Source organism: Lemur catta, chromosome 18, assembly GCF_020740605.2.
Source record: "Lemur catta isolate mLemCat1 chromosome 18, mLemCat1.pri, whole genome shotgun sequence".
NCBI lineage: Eukaryota > Metazoa > Chordata > Mammalia > Primates > Lemuridae > Lemur > Lemur catta.
Genome location: NC_059145.1, coordinates 37,861,065 through 37,878,580, shown reverse-complemented (window position 1 = coordinate 37,878,580; position 17,516 = coordinate 37,861,065). Strand labels below are relative to the sequence as shown.

The following is a 17,516-nucleotide window of genomic DNA, read 5'->3' as shown; positions in this document are numbered from 1 at the left end:
TTAGTTGTGTATCCCTTTTGCCTTAGACAAAATGAAAAGAATTCATTTTCTAGGATTGTCATTCAAGAGTCTCTGCTTGTTCCAAATCAGGCAAATCAGTTGCCTCCATCATCTCTCCATCTTTTGGGTGGGAATGTCATGAACTTCAAACAGTCTAGGTGCCACCAGAAGAGATGCAGTGGGAGCTTGGCATGGACTTTCTAGTCAGAGTGCCTTGTGTGGGTAATAGGGATACTGGGGCTAGCAAGCCATCCTCCATGCAGCACCTCTAGGAGCCTTTGGCACACAGACACACACACACACACACACACACACACACACACACACACATACACACACACAAATTAAATAAATAAATACAATGAATGCAATTAGGGAAGAAAAGAAATACTTAAAGCAATGCCTCATATACAAAAGACATTCAAGTGGCTGCTGTGGCTGATACAGCAAGCTAATTAGTACCAGAGCTATATCTCCCACCCATGTCTTTTCTCTGAGCTTCAGATTTAGATTTGTAGCTGCTTGTTTTCTGTTCACCTGTGTGTTCCACAGAGACTTCAGATTCAGCATACACACCTGAACCTTATATCTTCCTCCCTTATATCTCCTCTGATTGACACTGCCACATCCAGTCAATTGCTAAATCTAGTCAGCTCTGTCTCCTAAATATAGCTCACATTCATTCCCCATCTCTTTAGTCCCAAAACCACATCATAGCTTGCCTGAGCTATTCCAGTTGTCTCTGGAGTATTTTCTGTGTTACCAACCTGGCTTTCTCACTGCAGCCCAAGTGATCATTCTGAACATTTATGAGATCATGCTACTTCTCAAGGTTGAACTTTCAGGGCCTCTCTAAGTCCCACGGTAGAGTTTTCCAAACTTGTTAACCCTAACACCAATTGAGATGCTTTTTAAAAATACAGATTCCTTGACTCCCTCCATTAGTCCTCTCCTCTAGAGATTCTGATCCAGAAGATACGGGGTATAGCCCACAATATCTGTATTTTAAATAAGCTGCCAGTTACTACTGATGATAGCCAAGTTTGGAGAACCTTCACATATTAGTCCACTCTGTATCGCCTGGTGCCTCTGACCATTCCCCAGATCTCCAGGGCCCTCATAACTGATGCTCTCAGCTTCCTCATGTAACAAGCTACATCATCCTTAGAGAGTCTGTGCTTGGCCCCCTCTCCTCCTGTAATCCCTTTCTCTTCATCTCTAATTACCCATTACCAAATGGCAAAAGCCCAGCAATCTTTTAAGACCATGTTCCAATACTTCCTTCAGGCAGCCTATCCTTACCTCGGCAGTTTGTCAGCCCGCTTCTCTGCAATTATAGCATTTTCCACTATGTTGCAATTTTTGGTTTATGTGGGTGTTCTGTTGTACCAGACTCAGAACCTTGAGGACAGGAATTGTTTCATTTCTATACTCAGCATCTAGCTCAGTTTCTGAAAAATTATAGAAGTTAATGAATGTTTGTTGAAAGAATAAAAGGCAGAGAGGAAGGCAGGCTAGAAAGAACCCTTGAATTGTGCCCGGAGTTACAAAAATGTGCCTTGGAGCCCCAAAGTGTCTCAGGGGCAAGTGGTGGTTAGTGTAGAGGCAAGTAGGGAGGATTTTTGCATCTCCCACCTGTCGCCAGGCCACCACCTCTGATTCAACCAAAGTAACAGTACTTTTTAATTTTCTATGTGCTAATGAACAGAGTAAGGTTTTGTTGAAAAAAGGGAAAAGATGATACTAAAATAAATTTGGAAACCATAGCACTGTACCCTGGTTTGCCTTTATGAAACCCCTTTGTGCATTTCTGCTCTCTGTGCTTTAAAATGAAGTGGGAAAACTTGAAGAATTTGAGAAGGAAAGCCAAGTGATCTAAATTGGAAAATTAATCTATAAGGGAATATTAAAGATTTCTTAACCTGTTGGATTGTACAGTATAGTATAGCCTTGGGGCTACTTGCCTATTTTCAAGCACGTGGCAGGTTACCATGAGAGAGTTGCTAAGTGGTTGGTATCCATATCCATGGAGGACCAAATGAGGAACATGAAGATTAAATTGAAACAGCTACTGGGCGCAGTGACTCATGCCTGTAATCCTTGCACTTTGGGAGACCGAGATTGGAGGAATGTTTGAAGCCAGGAGCTCGAGACCAGCCTGGGCAACATGCCAGACCCCATCTCTACAAAAAAAAAATATTAGCCAGGTGCAGTGGCACATGCCTGTAGTCACAGCTACTCAGGAGGCTGAAGCATGAGGATTGCTTGAGCCCAAGAGTTTGAGGTTTCAGTGAGCTATGATGATGCCATTGTACTCTAGCCTGGGCAACAGAGCAGGACCCTATCTCCAGATGAAAAAAAAAAAAAAAGAAAAGAAAGAAACAGCTGAGAGAATTCCTCTGAATTTATTTGAGGTGACTGCTTCCATTTCCAAGACAAAGTATTTAGAAAATACCCTAAGGCTAATACCCTAAGAGACTCTGTTGTTTCCTCAGTGCTTGACATAGGCTAGCACCTCACTGGCAGTCACCAAACATTTGCTGAAGGGATGCATGAATTGCTATCATCAGTGGAGAAGTGTGTGAAATGCAGTGCCAACCAGAAATTATAAGTCTCATAAAAACAAGTGATCTTAAAATTACGATACCTTTAGTCTTGTCACAGATTCAAATTATGGAATTCATTTGTAAGAACTTGCTCAAAAATGTGAAATTAATGTAACATATAATGTATGTCTGTAGTTCCTCATCATAAAGACAAATAGAGTACTTCTCTTATAACGTTGCTTATAATTCTTATAACTCTTACTGAAGAGTAAGAGTAACTGATTCTCTTTAAAGAGATCAGATAGTAAATTAAAAAGAGGGTTTCTCACCCATATTATTCAAGAGAAAGAATTACCTGTTGCTCTCCTGTAGAGGTGTGGGTGTTTATAAAATCTCATGAGTAAATTCGACTCTTGGCCACAGTTCCTATTACATCTTTGAGAAATATGAGTAGTTGCTGTAGCTCTAGTTGCCAAATAGATTCTATCAGCATTTATCAAACTGTGTTCCTATCCACTCCATTGCCTTACACAAAAGTGGGTTGTGGATCAAATGTAACCTGTCACTTCGGTACTTAAAACACACACCAACATCTTAAGCCTCTGAGAAGTCCTAGAAGGTAGAAATTTGTGCTTAATGCAGTATTTCCCAAAAATATTCAACCACTTCTTTTGCAGAACAGCCATTGCCAAATCATGGGAACATTGGATAGATAATTGTCTTCAAATAGTTTGAATGTTAATGGAAATAGGCATTTATTTATCATACCCATTGGAGAAGCTATCAAAATAGGAAATAATTAGACATGCCTAAATCCCTCTAAAATGAAAAACAGTTCTTTTGAGCTTCATAAATTGTCAGGAAGGTCAAGTGAAACCAGAGCATGAAAGGCTCTAGGAAATGTGAAGCTCTGGTGGGCACTGTGAGAACTAGACTTAAGGGTCTCCTTTCATTGTTGAGGAGAGGATGTTTCTGGGTTCTGATAGGGCCGACAACCCTGTACACCTAGGAATTTGCCTCATATACCCCTTTATCTTTGGACTAAAGCTTGGCATAGTCCCTCCAAATCACAGCCGTCTCTGTGGACAGCTCCAAATGGCACCTGCTGGGGAGTGTTCTTGAGAGATTCACAGAGTGGTAGTGTGATGGTGAGAGCAACTGTATGTCTTCCTTCCAAAGAACAGCACAAAAGTAATGCTAGATTCTCTTCAAAAGACATATAGTTCCTGAAATTATTTTTGATGATTGTTATGTGCATGATATACAGATCAGTTAGGATAGATCAACTGTTGTAACAAATAGAAAAATATATAATGGCTTAAATACAATAAAAGTGTATTTCTTGCTTGCATAACAGCACTGGGTGTGTAAATTTTCAGTTAGTAAGATATCTTCCATTCACACAATAATTTAGGGACTGAGATTAATGGATAATCTGCCATCATCAATACATGGCTCCAAGGTTGTCCTGGGGACCATCTCCACTCCAGGTATCTGGAAGAGGAAAGAATGTGAAGGCATATATAAGGTTTTTGGAGCTAGACCTAGAAGTTGTGCACATTACATCCATTCACACTTTAGTATCTAGAATTCAGTCACATGGCCACACTCAACTGAAAAAGGGGCTAAGAAGTATAGTCTAGTTGTGTACCCAGGACAAAACAAAAACATGGATTTTAGTGAGCAGCTGGGAGACTGTGTTTATCACAACATACTTGATGCTTCTTGGTCCTTGGTCACCAAGTTAGAAGGTTGATTTGTGCTATCTTATTTGTTCCCTATTGGCTCGTGGATGTTTCTGCATAGTATGCTGCTGATACTACCAGTCTATTTTTATGGTGACCTTCATCAGCAAGCTTCCACATACCACACAGAATTTCTTCAGGAAATTTCCACCTTTGTTCATTCAACATTTATTGAGCATTTCTATAGGTCAGGCTCTTGGATGAACTGGAGATACAGCAGTGAACAAATGCCGTTGCCCTTAGAAAGCTTATTCTCTTCTATAAGAGAAAAAGAGTAAGTAAAAAAAGATAATAGTTTGTGCCACTTGCTTTAAAGAAGAGAATAAGTAATAGGGAGGGAAAAAGGAGTACTGCTCTTGCCAGCATCATCAGGGTTGGCTTCTTTGGGAAACTGGCATTTGGGCTAAGACCTGAAGAATGGCAATGAGCCAACCAGTTAGGCTGAAAGAACAGTGTTCCAGTCAGAGACAATAGCATGCACAAAGGTCCTAAGGCAAGAATGAGCCTGGCATGTTCAAGAAACTTGTATCTATGAAACCAGTATGTGTGTGTGGAGAGTAGTAAGCAAGAAAGGCTTGTGTGAGATGGGATGGAGCTGAAAACTTAAGCTGAGTGGACTGTTCCACACAAAGCCTTGCACGGAGAGAAGTTTACATGTTATATTTGACAGTAAGAGTGAGCCATGAAAAGGTTTGTTGTTTTCTTCAACAGCTTTATAAAATACATTAATAATTCACAACCCATAGAATTCACCCATTGAAAGAGCACATACAATTCAGTGGCTTTTAGTATGTTAGAGTTGTGTAATCATTACCACAATCCATCTTAGAACAGTCTCATCACCCCAAAAAGAAATTCCATACCATTGAATAGTCACCTCATTTCCTCCAAACCCCTACCCCTAAGCAACCACTAACAAAATTTTTGTCTCTATAGATTTGCCTATTCTAGGCATTTTATGAAAATGGAATAATATGATACAGGATCTTTTGTGACTGGTTCCTGTTACACTTAGCCTAATGTTTTCAGGGTTCATCTATGTTTTAGCGTGCATCAGAACTTCATTCCTTTTATGGCTGAATAATATTTCATATATGGATATATCCACATTTTATTTACCCATCTATTCATCAATGGATATTTTGGTTGTTTTCACCTTCTAGCTATTATTAATAATGCTGCTATGAACAGTCATGTACAAGTTTTTGTGTGACCAGATGTTTTCATTTCTCTTGGATATATACCTAGTAGTAGAATTTCTAGGTCATATAGTAACTATGTATAACATTTCGAGGAATTTTCAGGTTGTTTTCCAAAGTAGCTATACCATTTTACTTTCCCATCAGCAGTGTATGATGTTTCCAGTTTCTCCACCTTCTTGTCAACACTTGTGATTATTTGTTTTTTTGAATAAAATCATTCTAGTTGGTGTGAAGTGGTACCCTCATTGTGGTTTTGATTTGCAGTTTCCTGATGTGTAATTATGTTAAACATCTTTTCGTGTGTTTATTGGCCATTTGTGTATTTTCTTTGGAGAAACATCTATTCAAGTCCTTTGCCCATTTTTGAATTGGGTTGTCTTTTTGTTATGGAATTTTAAGAGTTCTTTCTATATTCTAGGTACAAGTTCCTTATCAGATACGTGATTTGTAAATATTTTCTCCCATTCTGTAGCTTGTCTGTCACTTTACTGATGGTGTCTGGAAGCATGAAAGTTCTAAATTTTATGAAGTCCTACTTACCTATTTTTTTTTCTTTTGTTGCTTGTACTTGTGTTGTCCTAAGAAACCATTGTATAATCCAAGGTCATGAAGATTTATGCCAATGTTTTCTTATGAGAGTTTTGTAGTTTTGCTGGGTACAGTGGTTCATGCCTATAATCCCAGCTACTCAGGAGGCTGAGGCAGGATTGCTTGAGGCCAGGAGTTTGAGACCAGCCTGGGCAATGTAGTGAGAACCTGTCTTAAAAAAAAAAAAAAAAAAAAGGAGCTGGGCATAGTGGAATGTGCTTGTAGTCCCAGCTACTAAGGAGGCTGAGGCAGAAAGATTGCTTGAACCCAAGAGTTTGAGGTTGTAGTGAGCTATGATTGTGACACTGCACTCCAGCCTGGGCAACACAGCAAGACCCTGTCTCTACCAAAAAAAAAAAAAGTTGGTTTTAACTCTTACATTTAGGTCTATGATTGATTCATTTTTAGTTAATTTTTATATATGGTGTAAAATAAAGGTCCAGCTTTGTTCTTTTTCATGTGGATATCCAGTTGCCCCATATCATTTGTTGAAATACTATTTTTCCTCCATTGAATTGTCTTGACACCCTTGTAAAAAACCATTGACCAAATTGATCACATGAAAGTTTCTAAGATGGGAAAAGATATGATCTGATTGCTTTTTTAAAAGGATCTGTCTCTCCAAAGAATGGGTTTTAGAGAAGCAAAAAGGGAAGTAGAGATACCAGCTGGGAAGCTATTGTAATAATCCAAACTAGAATCCAGTGTTGGCCTGGATTAATGGAAATGAAGGAGATGGAGACCTTTATAAAAATTGAAGATATACTTTGGAGAGAGAATTGACTTGACTAACTGTCCCTTTTTTGCCAGTTTTCCACTTGTCTATGTCACAATGATCTTTTCTATTTTATTTCATTTCATTTTTTCTCAAATGGTCTTGAGAATTTTTTCTGATGTTTTGGATGTCTTTTTTTCAAAACTGTACTTTGCTGTTCTTATTTTCTGTTTCTTTGATAATCCCCAACTTTCTATTACTAAAATTACAAACTTATTTGTATCTAAATCTATTGTTTCCTCCGTCACTCTACTGGATTCTGTCAGTTTTTACCTCCTCATGGATTTTCATTTACCAGTCATTTCCTATGTCTTCAATATTCTCTTTCTACAAGCAGTGTCCTAGTAGGTGTACATGTTCTTAGGTGTATCCCATCTTTTTTTTGAAGTCAGGTTTGTTGAATGTAGTTTATATTAAATATATAGTCAAATTCACCCTTTTTGATGCATAGTTCAGTAAGTTTTGACAAATGCATAGTTGTGAAACCACCACTACAATCAAGAAATAAAACATTTTATCACTCCCAAAAAGTTCCCTCATGCACCTTCAGTCAGTCCCTACCCTCCTTGCACAGCCTGGCAACTCCTGATCTGATTTCTGTCCCTATAGTTTTACCTTCTCCAGAATGTAGTATAAATGGAAATATTCAGTATATGGTCTTTCACAATTGACTTTTTTCACTCAGTAAGCTTTTGAGATTCATCCACGTTATTATACCTCTCCCTAGTTTTTTTTTTAATTGTGAAATGGTATTCTGTTATATAGATGATTCAATTATCTTTTGATAGACACAGGTTCTTTAAATTTTTTGGCTATTATGAATAAAGTTGCTATAAACATTTACATACAGGTCTTTGTGTGGACATGTATTTTCATTTCTCCTAAATAAATACCCAAGAGTAAAATTACTGGACCATTTAGTAAGAAACTGCCAAGCTGTTTTTCAAAGTGGCTATACCATTTTGCATTCTCACCAACAGTTTATGAGAGTTCTAGTTGCTGTACATTCTCACCAACCTTTGGTATATATTCAGTCTTTAATTTTAGCTATTCTAGTAGGTATGTATTGGTATCTCACTGTTTGTAACTTGCATTTCTCTAATGACTAATATGCTTTCTTTGTACTTATTTGCCATCTCTGTACATTCTTTGAATAGTCTGTTCAAATCTTCTGCCCATTTTTAAATTACTTATTCCTATCCAGTTGAGTTTTTTTATACATTCTCAGGACAGCCCTTTCTTAGATGAATGTTTTATAAATATTTTCTCCTGCATGGTAGCTTGTCCTTTCATTTTCGTATCAGTGTCTTTCAAAGAGAAGACAGTTTTAATTTTAATAAAGTCTAATTTATCATTTTATTGTGATTTATGGTATTTGTTTTATAATCTCGGGGCACAACAAGTTTTCTACAATGTGCTAAATATGGAAACACAACTGTGAACAAGATATGCAAGGTACTTGTTTTCATTTTTTCCTGAGTTTTCTTCTTGTTGTTTTATAGTTTTAGTTCTTATATTTAGGTCTGGGGCCCATTCGAGTTAATTTTTTATAGGCAAGGGTCAAGGTTCAGTTTTTTCCATATGAATTGTTCAACACCATTTGTTGAAACTACTGTGCTTCCCTCATTGAATTACGTTGATACCTTTATTGAAAATCAGTTGGCTTATGTGGCTTATCCCATCTTTTAACAAAGACCTTCCTCAGCTCCACATGCCTATTTAACTAAAAATCATCACTTCCACCTCTTTACTACCATTCTTTAAAGACTCATTGTTCGTGCTTCCCTCACCTCGTCCTCCTTATACTGGCATCTTTCTCTACCATTCCACTAAAACAATTCTTGCCAGAATAAACAGTAATCTCTATTCTAACATTAAGTGGGACACAATTTTGTCCTTGTCTCATGTCCCTCTCAACGGCGTTGGACCATATTTACCCCTGCCTCCTCTTTCAGATACTCTCTTCCTCTAACTAAGGCAGCACCCCACCATCCTTCTTATTTTTCTTCTGTTTTTCTATTTGCCCCATCTGTCTATTTTGCTAGTTCTTCTTTTGCCTATTTCTTAAATATCATTCTCCCTCAGGATTCTGACCAAAGCCCTTTTTTTCTTCTCAGTCTCAAATTTATATCTGGCCCAAATCTTTTGAAACTCATGTCTGCATGTCTAACTGCCTACCAGGACCATAGTTCTGTGAAGAAAAAGTACCTTGTATATATATATTCGTATATATTTTGTTCACATTTGTATTCACATGCTTAGTACATAGAACCTAATAACTATTCATGGGCTAAATAAACAAATGAATCCATTTGTTTTGAAACTAACTAATCAAACTATGCAGTTGATGTTATACTACATCATAATTCTAGCATAATATTTTAACATCAGCCCTTTTACTGATACCACATACATTCAGTGAATACATGACTACGGGCACAAGAAATAACTTTATTTTAAAATCACATGCTTTCTCTTCACCATGGCTAATTTTTCCTGTTACAGTTGATAGTGAACCTTAGGATGAAGAGATGGCAATGAGATTCTGGGAAGGGGCAGGAAAGAGATGAGAGAGTAAGAAGACATTTCTCCAAATGTTGCAAACACTGTTTATAGGTTTTCTAGTTCAGTAATTTCCTTCAGGAATTACCTATATTATTTGGGGAATTAAATATTTAGTGGCTCTATTAAATTCTCATACAGCTTTAGCTATAATACACCATTTCTCTTTGAATTTCCACCCAAGTTTTTAAAAGTTGCTATAACATTTTTAAGCCCTAATAGGAAGATGTACGTTGGTTAATGTAGATTTCTTTTTGATTTAATATGATAATATTTTTATGAGGATCTGAGTGCTCACATCAAAAAATGTATATACTTGTTATGAATTTAGCATCATGTGAGGTGCTTTGGAGATATTTGGGAGAAATATAAGATACAGTGCTCACTACTGCCCTTGGGGAGCTCACACCTTCAGAGAGATAAGACATGCAGCCACAACCAGCAAGTGAATAGCAATACCTATGAGGCAGTTTGTAGTATCATTTGCATGTTGCTTGGCAGGAAAAATAGGGTATCCTCACTAAACATGTGTATTTGGTCTTGTCACTGCAAGCTGTTCTTAAAGTGTTTAGTATTTCTCTATATATGCCCTTTTTATTTGTTCTGGAGCACACACTTCCTCATATTTCTATCTCTTTCTGCCCTACATTTCAGTGAGCGATTTCTGGTGAGACTGAACAAGAATGGTGGGCCAAGGAACCCAGAGAAGATAGAACGAATGTGTGCCCTTTTTACAGTATGTGCAAATTCTCTTTCCTTTCTTTGCTGTTGACTGTAACCAGGGACCTGTTATGTAGATATTATCATCCTGGAAACTCATTTCTGTGTACACTGGGGATAATAGGACTTGATTTATGTTTCTACCAGATTTTAATGAAATATTTATAGAAAGCTGAAATTAGCTTCAGTTTTAAACTAAATTGTTGTTAAAGAAATATAATCAAGTACCTTTTACTGATGTAGATTGTATAAGCTATTTCATATAATAGAACTTAAAATGTGACAAAGTCTTTCTTACTATTCTTATCCAAGGCCACTGGGAATTTCTCTGATGTGTAAGTATAATTTCTTTTAAAGGCATCCACAAAATTTACAGCTTTGCAGTTTGTTAGTGAGTTCACATACAGTGAAACTAACTAAATAGTCGTCTTCCAAATACCAAATGGAAGATCTTTCCATGCTATGATCTGAACTTTAGTTTCTTCCTGAATAACCGTACTGTTGTTCATAGTCTCTGCAATCATAGACCCATCAACTCAGAAAAGTCTTGGTAATGTGCTTATTAGAAAGTTCTAAACCTCACAGTACCACATTGTACTTGTGTATTCTTCAAGTTGATTCCGACTTACTAATTTGTTTTTACCCAGTTAAAAAACTAAATTATCCAGCTTTATTGAGTTAATTTATTTGCTGAAGAAGGAAGCAAAACTGTGTCACAATTTTAAACCAGTTTTGACTTTTGTGGATTCTTTGATCTGTTTCACTGATACTGAGATATATCAAAACCTATTGTATGGGGGGAGATGTGATAATCTGACAGTATCACTGACCTGTATTTGACTGATTGATGGATGGTGGTCAGATATCTTAAACCTTATAGTGTGCCTCATAAATGCAAATGGGATTTATCTGGACATCTGATATGTGACTTTCTTTGAAAGTTAAAGTTGCATTTGTTCACCTCACTTTTTAGTTCATTTACTACAAATTTATCTTTCAAAACATCAAATGATGTTATTGCAGAATCCTTTACAGGGATAGCTTTTATTGGAAACATTTCAATAAAACAGAAAGATGTATAAATCTGGCTAAGCCAAAATAATGTTTTATCCATCTTAGAGCTTAGCATTCAAGGCTTAGGGGATAATGCAGGAAGAAAGATCAGGGAAAAGCCGACCTATGAAGATGGTCAAGGGAGTTGAATTGGGTTAGTCTGGAAAGATCAATATACTTTCTTTAATAGGAAAAGAACAAAGGATAGAATTCAAATTGTAGTTAATGGGATTTAGGTTAGACTATTGGGTGAGAGCTTCTGAAGTGAGTATGTGAATACCAAGGTGGTTTTATTGGAACTCCTTTCTAAAACAGAATTAAAAAGAGATAAGAGACCCACCTGTCTAGAATGTCTCAGTAGCCTTAGGAGGTTTTTCTAGATCCTGATTCTCTGATACCATCTGGTAAAGCAGCAAGAGAATTTGTTGATACCTTGTTCTTTGGTTTTGAGGGAACAAAGCTATGTGTGTATGATATCCTTGAATCCTTGAATATGATGAGTACAGTCCTTGTCTCTTGAAAAATGGACTTAATTATGATGGTATTTGAATGTAATTACAGTAAATAAAAAATTTCATTTGGTATTTTAATTATCCATGTAGGCCTAGAGGCCAAAGCTGTAGCTCCAACTTTATAAATCAAAGATGCACATAACACTTGGGATGTGCTCTTGTTCAGCCACAATGGGAAGGGGCAAGGCTGCTAAATATACGGTTTCCATAATTCCCTTTGCAGTACAGACCTGGATGGTTTTTTTTTTTTTTTTAAAGGCCCAAACATGATTTGAGGAATTTTTTAAAAGTACATAAGATTTCTGAACAAGATTATCCTAGCCAGGATTGTTATGTTTTACTTTAAACTATTATAAAATAATAACTTTGGTTGACCTGTTTTCTCATTTTCTAAGACTCGAGTTCCTCCTATGAGATAAAGGAGTTTTCCAGATTGGCATATGTGCTACAAAGTCTCAGAGCAAATGCAAGAAAATGTAGCCACAACTATGGTGTTAGCTTACCTTGGAATAGGGAAAAGGGGACCATACAAACAGCAGATTGCATGGTTACTCAGCTGACTTCAGAGCCACATTACAGTCACATTATTTGTGGCACAATGCTGTTCTCTTTGAATCCTTATTTTTTCTGATCTGAATAGATTTTAGAGTTTCCTGTGGAGGAAGAATTTTATCCAAGAAGGGGCTGTTTTATACTTATGTGACTGGCCAATACAATGAGGATTCTGCCGACTTTCATGATAAACAATCCCTATATATACAAAGGTGTGAGAGATAATGCAGGAAGATAGACCTTTATATTAATTTAATCTATCACACTTGATTAATTTCAAAATATAAACCCAAATCTTATTGCCTATTTTGCCTTCTACTCTGTTCTGATAAGAGTTGTATACTTTATGGGATGAGGATCTTCCTTTGGAATGTAACTTAGTTCCATCCCCACCCTCAGTCCATGGAGAAATTGTCTTCCATGATACCAGTCCCTGGTGCCAAAAAGGTTGGGGCCTGCTGTCTTAAAGGGAACATACCTAGTATGTAATAATCATTTGTGGACAATGAATCAATGTTAAACTAGAGAATAGACCAGGAGTTAGAGACCAGCCTAGGCAACATAGTGAGACCTCATCTCTACAAAAAATAAAAAAAATTAGCCGAGCATGGTGGTGTGCGACTATAGTCCCAGCTACTTGGAAGGCTGAGGCAGGATGATCACTTAAGACGGAGTATGAGGTTGCAGTGAGCACTCTAGCCCAGGCAACAGAGCAAGAACCTGTCTGAAACAAACAAACAAACAAAAATAAATTAGAGAATAAACTTTTAGAATTTCAGTCATTAATGAGCTTTTTGGTGTTTTCCCATATTTTTCTGTACTGAGCATTTACTCCTTTTGTTACAAAATGTTTTTACGTGATTCTAGAATAAACATGGGATAGAGCAATCTCATGAAGATTTGTTTGAGAACTTTTGTAGATGTTTGATTTGTTAGGTGGTCAAAATGAGATCTGGAAAAGTATTGTCAATAAAATTAACTTCCAAAGGCATACAAAATATCCAGACTTTAACTACAGGAATTTTAATAAACACTAAACTGCTGTGTGCTGTAATCTCCCTTCCCCCACCTATAACATATACTGAAAGCAAACCGCTAGAGGTTCGAAATGAAATTTTAATTATTTTCTGTGTATTCCTTGCCTAAATTTACTTGTTTTTTCTCTTTTCTTAGGATCTGAGCAGCAAAGATATGAAGAGAGATTTGTATATAGTTGCCCACGTGATCCGAATAGGTACTTCACCTTATCCATTCTCATAACTAAGACTGGCCCAATTTGGGATAAGTATCTCCTATGAATGAGCTTTGTTTTCTCCACAGATCTTACCTGTTATTTCAGGTCTCAGGACTGGAGTCCAGCTTGTGTTGGAGCTCTACCTTAAGCTCAGCTGCTGTGATAGCTGGGTTTGATATAAATGGATGCTTTTTTGTTTTGTTTTGGGGGGGCAGGTTTGTCACTTGAAACCTTCTGCTCCCCATTTGGTTTTGTACCCAAACTTTTTATTTCAAGTGGTCTGCTTTTTTACATTCTCTTTAGCACAATGTCCTGCCTCTGTACCTACCCTCTTGTTCAGAGATCTTATAGCAGGTTACCAGGGGTACCAACCTAACAGGTGGTAAATGCCCTTTCTTGTGGTTTGAGTCCAAAATTATGTATCTGTGCTATTTTTCACAAAATTAAAGTTGTTGTCACTCCAGAAGATGGATGGCATCTCACTTTTATCCCACCAAAGATGAAAAAAAGTTATTTTTTTCTACTGTTCTGTGGTGGGTTTGCCCAGATTTATTTCAAGTTTATGACATAACTTTTGGGTCTATGGCTACCCAAATCTTCCTTCATAGGTTTCGTTCTTTTTATCTGTGGAGAAACTACTTTGCTATACTTAAGGCATTTGTTGAGATTCCAGCATTTGCAAGTCTTCTTGCCACTGTAGTCACTGCTTTGATAAGCAGGCAAAGCAAGCACCTGTCTACTCAAGACTGCTTTCATTTCCACAGTGGTTCAGGAGGACCTTCTGCAGGAAAATTTGGTTGAAAGAACACAGTGTCTTCCTCATCTGTGCATACATAGTTTATACCTGGCAGCTAAAATACTGAACTTTGTATCCTTAATATGCCTGACATATTTAAATTTATTAGCACATTGCTTTTTCTAAGAAATTCATGAAACCACTCTTTTATCCTCACGTGATTAATAAATAGACTATTGGTGTTGGTTTAGAGGTAGATAATAAGGATGATTGATTGATTGTGTGCAGGCAAAGAGCCTTTGCCAGAGGCCTGTTTGGTATTCTGCCACATAAATATCCTTGTATGACTGCATTCAGCCCTGTGGTCTTCCAATATAGAGGATCTCTTAGGTGCCTGTAGCTCTGGCATCCTTGGATGACAGTCAAAAGATGTTAGAGAAGACAGTGAAGTTCTCAGTCTAACTGGTGTTTTCTGCTGTGTCCAAGGCCGGATGCTCCTGAATGACTCAAAGAAGGGCCCTGCTCATCTGCACTACAGGCGACCATATGGCTGTGCAGTCCTGAGCATCTTGGATGTCCTACAATCACTCGCAGAATTAAAGGAAGAAAAGGATTTTGTTCTTAAAGTTTACACGTGAGTAATGGACATCAGGAATATTAATGATTTGCAGCATAAGACATCCCACCACTGCCATCAAGAGCAGCAGTTCTCAAACCTTGTGGACACAGAATCACCATATTGTAGGATAGGGAATTTTTTTTTTAAATGCAGAGATTGATCTCAGGTTTGGGGAGGGGCCCAGACAATGTTTTTTCAATAAGTTTCCCAGGTGATTCCAAACAGCTGAGTTTGGAACCTTTTATCCTAAAGTGAAAGTCTAATAGTACACATTTCCTTTTCTCTCCAGAATTAACCAACTTTATTATATATTTGCAGAAAAGCTAACAATATAATTTCTCATGTATCTTCAGCTATAAAAGAGTCTCCTGTGTCAGTACTTATCTACCAGTTATTGTAACTAAGCTGGCTGGTGATGAAGATTGCTTAAAAGAATGATCACAAGTCAAGTTGCCCTATCTTTAAAGAAAAGCCTGTTTTTCTGAGAGATATAAGTCTTCATTTCTGCCACCACAGATCTATAAGTCACATCCAACCGGGCATGGCATTACTTTTAGTGTTATTCAGCCAAGTGATCTGCCTTATAGAAGTAGTCCATCTCCTCCTGACTTTTGCTAAGCAAGCAATAGAAAAAACAGAATAATGAAAAGAAATACAGAATTCAGGCATATATTCTGTCTTTGCTGGTGGAGACTTAGAAACAAATAATAAATAGTGCTAAAAAATAATCAGTGGTAAATTTAGTGAGTTTCTAAAGCAAGTGTATTTCTGTGAGAATTTTTTTAAATCTGACCTTTTAGTTTTAATCCAACATTGTTTTTCCAAATTAAATCAAATACTGTCAATCACAATATTAAATATTTTCATCATAATATCATATGGAGAGTTTTTTTTGCATTATCTGTTGTTCTGTCTTACTTGGGCATAAGATGAACTTAATTCACAACTACTCTTAATTTGGGCTTTTATATAATAAACCACATTTGATTAATTCCAAAATACAAACCCAAATCTTATTACCTATTTTGCCTCCAACTCTGATCTGTTCAGAGTTGTATACTTTATGGGATGAGGATCTTCCTTTGGAATGTAATTTATAAAGAAAACCTTGGCTGGTTTTCTCCTCCTTTTGTGTATCAGTTACAGACTTACAGACTTTTCTCCATTTACCAAATCCCTTCATTGGTAGATGGTAGAACCTGCTTCTTCACATGCCTTCTTCCTTTTGAAAAGAACTAAACAGAAACCTAAAATCATCATTATTTTCTTACTCCACTGCCCTTCCAAGGGCAAGTGATTTATGGATAGCACTCCAAAATTGTATCTCTGTGCATGTATCAGCTTTTCTGTGTTTTAGTGCAAATGTTCATTGCTGATAAGGGCTTTCACAGCATTCCTTCTGAAATCATGCTGTCAGGCTTAATTGGCCTAATTGCTTCTAAAACAACAGCTTTCAGTACCAGCATGTCACTTTGCAAGAAGTGGGATTTGTGTACACCTTTTTCTCAGCTCCTCCTACGAGCTGTATCTAATATACCTAAAAAGCCAAAGAAAAATGTTTCTAGAGAAGATAGTTTTTTTAAATATTTCTTTTGAAGGACTGATAGAATTAAAATGTAGGATAATTTTTCCATTTGAAAACATTGACAGACTTTCAGACAGACTCTCAAATGCATGTTTGTGAAATTGATTTTGTGTGTAGTGTGGAATTATTCTAGGATTAGTAATTTAAATCCATACCAGCACTGTGAATCCAGCCCTCAGAAGAAGCAATATTTTCCAATAAGTTTTAGGCAATGTGTTTGTTGATTAGATTGAATTGGAAGCTTAAAGGATTTACTAATTGCTATTGATAGTGCTTTAGCCTTTGCTAGGACAGGATTTTGCAAAGATAAAAACCTCTTGTGGGCCAGGTGCGGTGGCTCACGCCTGTAATCCTAGCACTCTGGGAGGCCAAGGCGGGCGGATCACTCAAGGTCAGGAGTTAGAGACCAGCCTGAACAAGAGTGAGACCCCATCTCTACTAAAAATAGAAAGAAATTGTCTGGACAACTAAAAAAATATATATAGAGAAAAAATTAGCTGGGCATGGTGGCACATGCCTGTAGTCCCAGCTACTCGGGCGACTGAGACAGAAGGATCGCTTGAACCCAGGAGTTTGAGGTTGCTGTGAGCTAGGCTGATGCCACGGCACTCTAGCCTGGATAACAGAGTGAGACTGTGTCTCCAAAAAAAAAAAAAAAAAAAAACACCTCTTGTGCAATTTTATTCAATGAATTGCAGTATCATTTCTTTAATTATTCAGAGTCACCTTTAACCAGAGAAGATTCAAACTCCTCTCTGTCTCTGCCAAACCCACTACTCTGTTTTATAGTGTTGTTTAATATAATGTGTTTATGGGAAAGTACCATAGCCTTTTAAGAAATTCACAAGAAGCTGAAGCATAGAAACTAGGTCACTTCCTAATGAGTCAAAAACCTTAAAATTCACAAGTAAATAACCACTATGTATATTTCAGTCTGATATATCATATTTTTCTTCTTGGCCAGAGGGACAAAGGGTCACAAGCAGGTACAGGGCATGCTGTTCCTGGAACCTAGGACACAAAAGAAAATGAGTGCCAGGAACTAAACATTGGAGGTGGTGTCCATAAATAATACCTGTGACCAAAT

At 37.1% G+C, this 17,516-nt stretch overlaps 1 protein-coding gene across 1 annotated transcript in view; it reads left to right on the top strand.

Annotated features, from left to right (window-relative positions):
• The window catches only part of DOCK3 (dedicator of cytokinesis 3), a 351,565-nt gene that overhangs the window by 177,333 nt on the left and 156,716 nt on the right, over positions 1-17,516 (top strand). The window contains exons 9-11 of the mRNA XM_045530466.1: positions 10,073-10,154; positions 13,429-13,489; positions 14,712-14,859. Coding sequence (XP_045386422.1) covers positions 10,073-10,154; positions 13,429-13,489; positions 14,712-14,859 — 291 coding nt within the window. The remainder of the gene's footprint in view (positions 1-10,072; positions 10,155-13,428; positions 13,490-14,711; positions 14,860-17,516) is intronic.